A 9,143-nucleotide genomic window follows, 5' to 3' on the forward strand; every position below is an offset into this window, starting at 1 on the left:
GCCGCCCGTCTGATCGGTGTCGATGATGCCAATCGGGAGATAGTGAACGACGGTGAATCCTAAGAAGCCGGTTAGCTTGAAATTGGCCTCAAGTCGTAGCAGTCTTGAGTGTCGTGTGTCATCGATTGATGGAACGAGCAAAACAACGGTGTCCAAGGGCTGCCTTTTGCAGCTTTCGGCCGGTCTGCTACTACATGTTGTACGACATGGGTTCGATGCTCCTGATGCGATTGTGCTACTCCTGCTTAGGGGTCCTTTGGTGGTTGATGGCTTTTATCCAGCTATCATTCAGGGGCGGTGGTAGGTTTAGCGGGTGCCTCCTACCTTCGTGCCGCCTGACCTTCCTCCACATTGATGTATTCACTGGTACGCCTGAGCAGGTGGTCGAAGTCTTTCGGCAACCTCTAGATGAGCGAGCGAAAGAACTTGCTCTTTGAAAGTCCCTACGAGAAGGCACTTACTAATAACTCCGGAGTGACCGATAGGATATCCATGGCCACTTGGTTAAACCACTTGATATAGGTTCTCAGTGCCTCCTTAGGCTCTTGTCTTAGAGCGAACAAGTTAACGTTCGTCTTCTGGTAACAATGACTACCGGCGAAATAATGTAGAAACGTCATCCGGAAGTCCCTGAAGTTGTGGATTGATTCGATCGGCAAGCGCTTAAACCACCTCTATGTCGATCCAGAAAGAGTGGTGAGGAAGACCCGACACTTCACCTCATCGGTATACTGATGGAGCATGGTTATGTTATCAAACCTGGTCAGATGGTACTCTGAGTCGGTCATTCCATTGTACTCTCCGATCATCAGTGGAGTATAATGGCATGGTAGTGGGTCGTCCAGGATCCCTTGCAAGAATTGCCTGTTGATATGTTCCGGGGCATCATCACCTTTGGTGCCTTTCCCTTCCGTCCGTCCCAGATAGGTGCGTCGTCTGATGAAGATCCTTGCTCTCTATTCGCTCGGCCTTGTTCCTCCGAAGGAGTATGGAACAATGCTCGGTGAAAGGGGATTGGTGCATTTCTGTATGTGTCGATCGACTTCTTGTTCTGTCCCTGAATGGATATATTTTCAGCTCGGTCTCTGTATCTAGCCTGTTGTCTCGTTGCTAACGTCACGGGTTCATTTACGTGTCCCTCGGTCCTCACCTGTTGTTGCTGCTCCACAATCTTGGTTGTTGGGCTTGTATCAACATGTCTAATTTCTCCTTTGTCAGTGTCATCATCGTGAATCGTCCAGCGTCCTCCATCTCTATGTCTCGAATACAGGCTACGTTCCCACAGACGATGCCAATATGATCTTATCTAAAAATGGTGAAGAAGACTAACTGAGGATGTGACTCCTCAATTAACAGTGTGAAGACTCCGCTCTGATATGCAGCACAAGAAACGTCAGTACCGGACCAGGAAAGAGGTCCCCAGCGTTAACCCTCCGATGCTCAAGTCAGTTACCGGAACAATGGAAAGACGATGGAGCAATCTAGTAGCAATGAGTGCATAAGTACAAATAACAAATATCACATACCTTCACTAGTGCATGGACCCCCTTTATATAGTGCTACAATAGGCGACGCACACACTTTTCAAGATGCAGACATACTTTCCCAACTATCCTATGAAAAGACCTGTCAAGAAAATGTCTCTGACATAATACCTTAACAGGGCATGCAAATCTCGAATATAACAGTAGAAGCTTCCGTCGTACGATTTATTTGTTGACCATCATGTCTTGTTGTCAGCAGTATTATCTCCCAGAGGGATATCACGAGATATGGGAGGAGTCCCACTGCTTAGCCGAGCGGGATAGTCGCTCGGCCGAAGTTCCCCACCCGGTCGATCTCAACTGTTCTTCTCCGTAGTATCTCCGTTCAGCAGATTGTTTCTTGTCCGACCAGATATGCGCTCCGGTCGGCATAGCGTTCATCTTGGTCAATTGTTAGCATCTGATCTTTCCGTAGTGAACCCAGCCGGACAAGCAGTCCACTCATATAAGCCACATGGTCGATCAAACTCTTCTGATCCGATCGACAGTTGGCATCGACTTCCGCTCGGTTAACTTTAGTCGACCTGTTAATTCTCTGATATTGATCATCTTAACTTTGACTTTCACATCGACTGTTGGTCCTGCTTTTAACTTATATTTGATAAGCACCTTTTACCACTGCATCACAAAGTATTAAAGCGATCAAAACATCAATTTGTAAATGAGAAATGGTGTTGTTAGAGAACTGGGGAATTGCAGATTGCTGAAGGAAGAAATGCATTGTTGTTCCTGGCAAATTTGAATTGATCAAAATTCAAAGATAGCAACAGAACCAATCCTACAATTATCTTATGATAATAAATTAAGCAAGGGAAAAGAATAACAAGAATTAACTTTTGGAAAAAAGCTGCAAGTCTGACTCTAACAAGAAGCATTATCTACAAACATTCGATTGCTGTTGCTGTCGTGAGATCTCCTCCATGGCTAGCTAGCTAGCTAATCAAGGCTTTGTTGCTGCTTCACTAGCTGTGCCGCCGGCGGCGCCTAGATGCTTGGGAGAAGAATCCAAAGAAGCGGCGGCGGCAGCTTCCGGCTTGATCTCCTCCAACTGCTGCAGCACTTGGTCCGTCTCCGGCCGGGCAACCGGCGACGGGTCTACGCAATGCAACGCGAGTTTGAGCGTGTTGAGCAGCTCGTCTCCGGTGCTCGTCCCGGTCGTCGTCGCTTCTTTCATCAGCTCCAGATCAAACACCTCGTTCGTCCATTCCTCCTTCACTATCGAAGCCACCCACTGCGGCAGGTCCATGCCGTTGGTCGTGTCGGCGGGGGACTTCCCGGTCAAGAGCTCGAGCAGGATGACTCCGAGGCTGTACACGTCGGTCTTCGTGTTGGCCTTCTTCAGCTTTGATAGCTCCGGCGCTCGGTACCCGAGCGCGCTGGCAGTGGCGATCACGGTGGAGTTGGCGGCGCCGGTCATGAGACGGGAGAGCCCGAAGTCGCCTATCTTGGCGTTCGCGTGCTCGTCCAACAACACGTTGCTGCTCGTGAGATTGCCGTGGATCATGCTGAGGTCGACGTGGAGATGCCGCAGGCCGCGGGTGATCCCCATGGCTATCTGCATCCTCGTACACCAATCCACCGGCGTGTCAGGGCTGCGAGCTGAAAAAGAAGAAGTAGAAACCGAACTTCGATCACTTCAAGCATGAACAAGAAGATCGATGAGAACTACTACTGAAAGGGTGGCGGTGAACAAGAACTCGCCATGTAGAAAGGAAGCAAGGCTGCCCTTGGACATGAAATCGAAGACCAGGAGCTTCTCTCCTTTAGGCCCCAAGTAGTAAGCTCTCAGAGGCAAAAGATTCGGGTGCCGAATCCTTCCGATCACATTCACCTCGGTCTCGAATTCTTTCTGGCTCTTGGCAATCTTCTCCCTCAGCCTCTTCACTGCAACTTGGCTTCCGTCCTCCAGTGTCGCCTTGTAGACTGTCCCGTAAGTGCTCTTCCCCATGATCTCCGCCGTGGCGCAGAGGAGGTCGTCGGCCGCGAAGACCAGCGGGCCGTCGAAATGGACCAGCTTTCCTCCGACATCACCGCCAGATTCGGCCTCAGCGCCAGCTGAAGGCCTGGACTTCTCGCCGGAGCCAGCCGCCTCCTCTCCAGTAGCCGTAGTGCTCTGCTTGCTGCTCGTCGCAGTTTTTCTTCTCGTCAAGCAGAAGAGCAGAATGCAGAAGAGCAGAAGCGACAGAGCAAGGAGGACCCCCACCGCTAAGAGTATTATTGCTGTAGAGCTAAGTCTTCGTCGATGCTTCGAAGGGGATGACGGAGGAGGGGGATAAGACGGAGGAGGAGAAAGACATGGAACAGAGTTGGCGTAATCACATAGTTGGATGTTTCCGGCGAAGGAGCTCGAATTGAACTTGTCGGAAAGGAGAAGCGGCACTGGCCCGGAGAGATGATTATTCGAAACATTAAAGAAAGTGAGGTTGGTGAGCTTCTCGATTGAGCTCGGAATTGCTCCGGTGAGATTGTTGTCCGACAAGTCCAGCCAAGATAGGCCGGAGATGTTCCCGATTGTCGCAGGGATTTCGCCGTAAAAATGATTTCTTTTGATGGAAAGGAATGAGAGGTTCCTAAGGCCATCGATTGCTTCTGGGATCGGACTCTCGAGCTGATTACCTTGAAGATTCAGCTCAACCAGCGAAGGCAAGTTACAGAGTGAAGCAGGGAGGCTTCCATTAAGCTGATTGTTACTGAAATCGAGCTCCTTTAGCATCGGCAATCTGGAGAGGGAGGTCGGAATGCTGCCGGAGAGGGAGTTTTGGGCAAGATTTAAACTTTGAAGCTGGTACGAGTCATTGGCGACAGAGCTTCCCCAGGTGTCAGGGATCGGACCGGAGAGGTTGTTCTGGTGGAGATGGAGGAAGGAAAGAGAAGGCAGTCGGGCGAGAGAAGTGGGGATCGAACCGGAGAGGCTATTAAAGCTAAGATTGAGCCTGATGAGGTTGGAAGAGTTGGCTAACGAAGGGATGGCTCCGGTGAGGAGGTTGTTGCTGAGGTCGAGTGCTTGGAGCAAGCGGCAGGCGGCGAGGGAGGGCGGGACGCCACCGGAGAAGCGGTTGTTGAAGAGGTACAGCCCGCGGAGTTCGCGGAGGAAGCCGAGGGCAGGGGGGACCTGTCCGTCGATGGCGTTGTCGTGGAGGCTGAGCTTCCGCAGGGCGGAGAGCTGGCCGACCTTCTCGGACAGCTGTCCGGCGAGGCCGCGCCAGGGGAGCTGGAGCGCCACCACCTTGCCTTGGACGCACTTCACGCCGATCCAAGCGCCGGAGCAGGCGCCGAGCCCGGTGCCATTCCAGCTCCGGAGGACCCCGCGCGGGTCGGAGAACGCCCGCTTGACTGCCTGCAAGCCCTGCAAGTCCGCCTCGGAGATCACCACCCCATCCCACGAAGCAGAAGCAGTGTACGTGCTGCTGCCACTAAAGCATGCTAAGAAGAACACAATCAGCAGCAGCAGCAAGTTGTTGCATTGCTTGCTCCATCCCATGGCTACCGGCGACGACTCTAGACCGAGCTCGAGGAAGAGGATTGAGACGAAGGGCGAAGAATCTCGGTTGGGTTCGCTTTTGTCTCGGGGAGAGCAAGTAAATACTGTGGGTGCATCATCGAGTGAAGGAGAGAGAAAGTAATGGCGAGTGTCAGAGAAGCAATAAGCAATTGCTTTCCTCCTGGTGCCTGAAGCAACGGCTAGTTCGTGCTTCTTCTCCTTCTTTCTTTGTTTTGCCTTTGCCTGAGGAGAGTGGAGACTGCGAGAAGAGACCACAATCCATCGAGCAGCGTGAGGACCGCTCCAACGGTTATTTTCCATCCTCTCGAGGTACTTTCTTTGGCACAATAGTGTGCTACGAAGGAGTCCTCTGACAATAATCAACCAGCCTTATACATTTTTTTAAATAATTAAATAAATTTAAAATTTATTTTTGATACTGCACGAATAATTCAAGTCAAACAACACCAATTGAAGTGATCTGATGGTTCATCTGCACTAGTTTCAAGTCAAACAACAATGTGACTCAGTGACTGTGTGTTAGGAATGAGGGCACAGGATTGACTTTGTTTGTTTGTTTGCTTGCTTGCATAGTTCCATGGGATGTTAAATTGTTAATTGTTAGCAGCAGAAGATTAGACAATTCCTTCTTCTTTTTTTTTTTTTGCATTATCATTTTGATGAATAAAGATATACCATTTGAAGCCTGTAAACTAATTATTTTAGAGTGCGGTGAGATGTTCCAAGTCAATAGAGTTTTGATCGAAACTCTTTCATGGATCTTTTTTCTTCTTGGGAGGTTGAAGTTTCTATTCTCATCAACCAGATCAGTGGAAACATTTCTGAGATCTAGTAAAATATTATTTTACTTTTCAATTAAATCTAGTCCCAGTAAACCAGTCAAGTTTTTGGGACAAGGTAACCGAGCTAAGTCAAATAAAATAGTGGTTCAAATTTGAACTTACTCGTTTATAATATATGTTTATTAGAGTTGTTCCTATCCAAAGGCGGAGAAGACGAAAAATAAGGGATGTGGTTAGAGATTTGACGTGGTGAAAACTTCACGTGGTCCTACAATACAAAAATATCAATGTCGGGCCTGGAAAAGGGTTCCCGGCGTTAAATCCTCCAATGTTCAAGTCAGTCTCCGGCAATGTAGAAAACAGTAGGAACTCTGTGGCAAAAGAGCATGCAGAATAATGAAGTTGCACATACCTCTTCCTGTAGATAGAAACCTCTTTATAATGTCACTGTAATGTCTGTGCACGTATCTCAAACTATGCATGTATTTTTTCAACTGTCCTATTAAAAGACAAATAAAAAAGTATCCTTAATATCTTTCCTTAAGTGAACATACATATCTCTAATGTAATAATTTGAAAGCTTCTACTGTACGATTTGTCTGTGAAATATGTTCTGTTATCAGTGGTGCAAACGTCTAAAAGAGTACGAGGAAATATATGAATGGGTCCCGCAGTAGGTCAACTGGTGGTCATTCGGCCGAGACACGCCCTCTCAATTGTGTTGCACCGAGCAATCTCCCTTTACTTAGCTTTCTCGTTGTCGGAGGGTTGCCTCTCATCCAGACGGACACGTCTCCCGCTCGGCGAGGACAACGGTCAAGGAATGTACTGTCTGTTTGTCTCTTAACCTCGAATTACTCATTTGGCCTTGCTCGTTTACTCGAACATGGCGATTGTAACTGGCCTGCTCGATCGTAGCTGACCCGCTCGACGGTAGCTAACCCGCTTGGCTGTAACTAGTCGGTTCGTCGGCTTTGACTACTTAACTTTGACTTTCACGTCAGTCGGTCTTTTTTACTTTGGCCGATCTTTAGTGGGGTCTTTCTTCATCACCGCATCAAAGAGCAAAAGATGATATCGCTCACCTAAACGGTCCAATATTACTAGTCCCACGGTAAAATACATATAGGTAAATTACGAGAAACATTTTACCCTCACACAACGTCCTTTGCATGAAAAAAATTAGACACTCAACGAAGCATTTTGTATCCGTTGAGAATTGACCCTACCACCCTTGTTCGTCAAATTTCTTCAACTTATCCACAACCACAAACTCTTATCAAACCAAACACCTAATCTCTTTCGGCTGTAACACAGCTTCTAAGAAAGTGTTGCACATTTACAACTCTCCTATCCTTTCTTGCCTCCTCTCTCGTCTATTGTCGAGAGATTGTCGACTGAGACAAGCTATCAAGTGTGAGATTCTATAAACTAAACAAATTATTATAATGATTGGATTTAGACCTGATAATTAATGAGCCATTTCCGTATACTCTGCATTGCTTCATGCAAAATAATGCATGAATAGAAATCAAACGGATACAGAACATTCTTTTTTATTTCATACTGATAAATCAAAGTAAACGCCATACTTATCAAGATCGTAGCAGCTGAACAGAAACCGTGTTAAATCATATGCATCAATGCCGCTCAAGATCTAGAAGGTGGTTCCGTTCCACCCCATGTTGGCGCCCTGCAATTCAAGAGGGAGAGAAAATCATCAGCATTCCCCAAACCGAGTTCAAATCCTGTCCCCGTGTCCTTTGTCGATAGGACGGATCAAATTACATCTCAAGGATGCCTTGTATATCAAGGGGATACTATATACATCTTAAGGATGTCATAATGTCTTGAGATTGTAATCTGATCCGTCCGATCGATCGACAAGGAGCACAGGGACAGAAAAATTTGGGGAGAGAAGATTTGAACTGCCCCAAACCATGCACGAATTTGACAGAGGAGGGAGGGACAGGGGGGGCCGCTGACCTCGCTGTCGTAGAATTTGAGGAAGAAGCGGGATTTGGGGACGGACAACTTGGTCTCGAGGACGGAGGACACGGCGGCGCTCAGATTCTTGTTGACGTCGGGGCTCAGGAAGCCGACGGAGACGAGCTCCCCGTACGCAGCGGGCTGCTCCGATCCGCCGAAGGAAATGGGAACCGAAGCCTTCAGCACCACCATCACGTACTGCAAGCGGGAAAAACATCAGGAAACAAAAAACCCAAGTGGCATTTCGCCGAGCACCTTCAGCGCGACAAGGCGAGGAAATCGGATAGGGGGGGAGGGCCAGAACCCACGGCTTCGGGCTTGCCCATGATCTTAGCGACGGCCTTGGTGACCTCGGAGAAGATGACCGAGGTGTCGACGCCGTCGAGGCTGACGTTGGTGGAGAGGATGAGGCACGGCATCTTCGCTCTTTCTCGCCGCTCGTCTTCGCAAATGGGGAGACCGACGGACGAGTCAATAAGTAGCGGGAAATGTGCCATGGTACGTGGCGCATTGTGAGTGGTTGATTTCTCATGACGCCTCATGAGATCACACGGATCCTAAAAATTAGGATAGTTTTAATGAAAAATTAAGGTGGTTCGTGTATTTTTTTTTTTTCTGAAAAGTATACGTTTTCTTAAAAAAAAATAGATTTATCTGGATGATTAATGCTTTTAGGAGATTTAATGCACAATTAATTCTTATCTATAGACATATAAAACTTGCTCCATCCTCATTAATGAAAATATTTTACATTTATTATGAAGTTTATATATATATATATATATATATATATATATATATATATATATATATATATATATATATATATATATATATATTACAGTGAATTTTATTAATGAGAATCTCACCTCTTAAATGAATTGTAATACATATATATAATTAATATATAAATATGATATTATTAAAATATCTTTGATAATAACTTATAAAATATATTCTAATTAGATTCTGATCATTTAACACTATCCATAATATTATTATTATTATTATTATTATTATTATTATTTTTTGATAATATGATATCAAGCTTTTCAGCCGTTACCAATTGGATATTAGGGCATCTCCAATGAAAAATATTTGAAGGAAATATTTTTTCAAATATCTTCCCTCTTAAATATCCTTCATTATATTGTGGGAGATATTTGTAACTTTATTCTCCGTAATTTCATTTTAGGTGGCATGCAAGTGAGTTTCATAAAGATATTTTATTATATAATTAAGATATTTGAGAGTAAGATATTTTATAAGTGGGATCCATAAATATTTAATTGAGAAGATATTTGATTGTGAAATTTAAAATATTGT

At 46.1% G+C, this 9,143-nt stretch overlaps 2 protein-coding genes across 2 annotated transcripts; both read right to left on the minus strand.

Moving 5' to 3' along the window:
• Positions 1–2,248: 2,248 nt before the first annotated feature.
• LOC121969356 (probably inactive leucine-rich repeat receptor-like protein kinase IMK2) lies at positions 2,249–6,708 on the minus strand. The gene is made up of 2 exons (XM_042519410.1): positions 3,246–6,708; positions 2,249–3,143 (listed from the first exon to the last, which is right to left on the minus strand). Exons 1-2 carry the CDS (start codon positions 5,344–5,346, stop codon positions 2,485–2,487), a joined length of 2,760 nt encoding a protein of 919 aa, XP_042375344.1. The 5' UTR covers positions 5,347–6,708; the 3' UTR covers positions 2,249–2,484.
• A 585-nt stretch (positions 6,709–7,293) lies between these two features.
• On the minus strand, positions 7,294–8,265 carry LOC121969357 (macrophage migration inhibitory factor homolog). The gene is made up of 3 exons (XM_042519411.1): positions 8,126–8,265; positions 7,815–8,015; positions 7,294–7,521 (listed from the first exon to the last, which is right to left on the minus strand). The coding sequence occupies exons 1-3, from the start codon at positions 8,234–8,236 to the stop codon at positions 7,486–7,488; spliced, it is 348 nt and encodes a 115-aa protein (XP_042375345.1). The 5' UTR covers positions 8,237–8,265; the 3' UTR covers positions 7,294–7,485.
• Between the last annotated feature and the right edge of the window lie 878 nt (positions 8,266–9,143).

Source organism: Zingiber officinale, chromosome 4A (genome assembly GCF_018446385.1).
Source record: "Zingiber officinale cultivar Zhangliang chromosome 4A, Zo_v1.1, whole genome shotgun sequence".
NCBI lineage: Eukaryota > Viridiplantae > Streptophyta > Magnoliopsida > Zingiberales > Zingiberaceae > Zingiber > Zingiber officinale.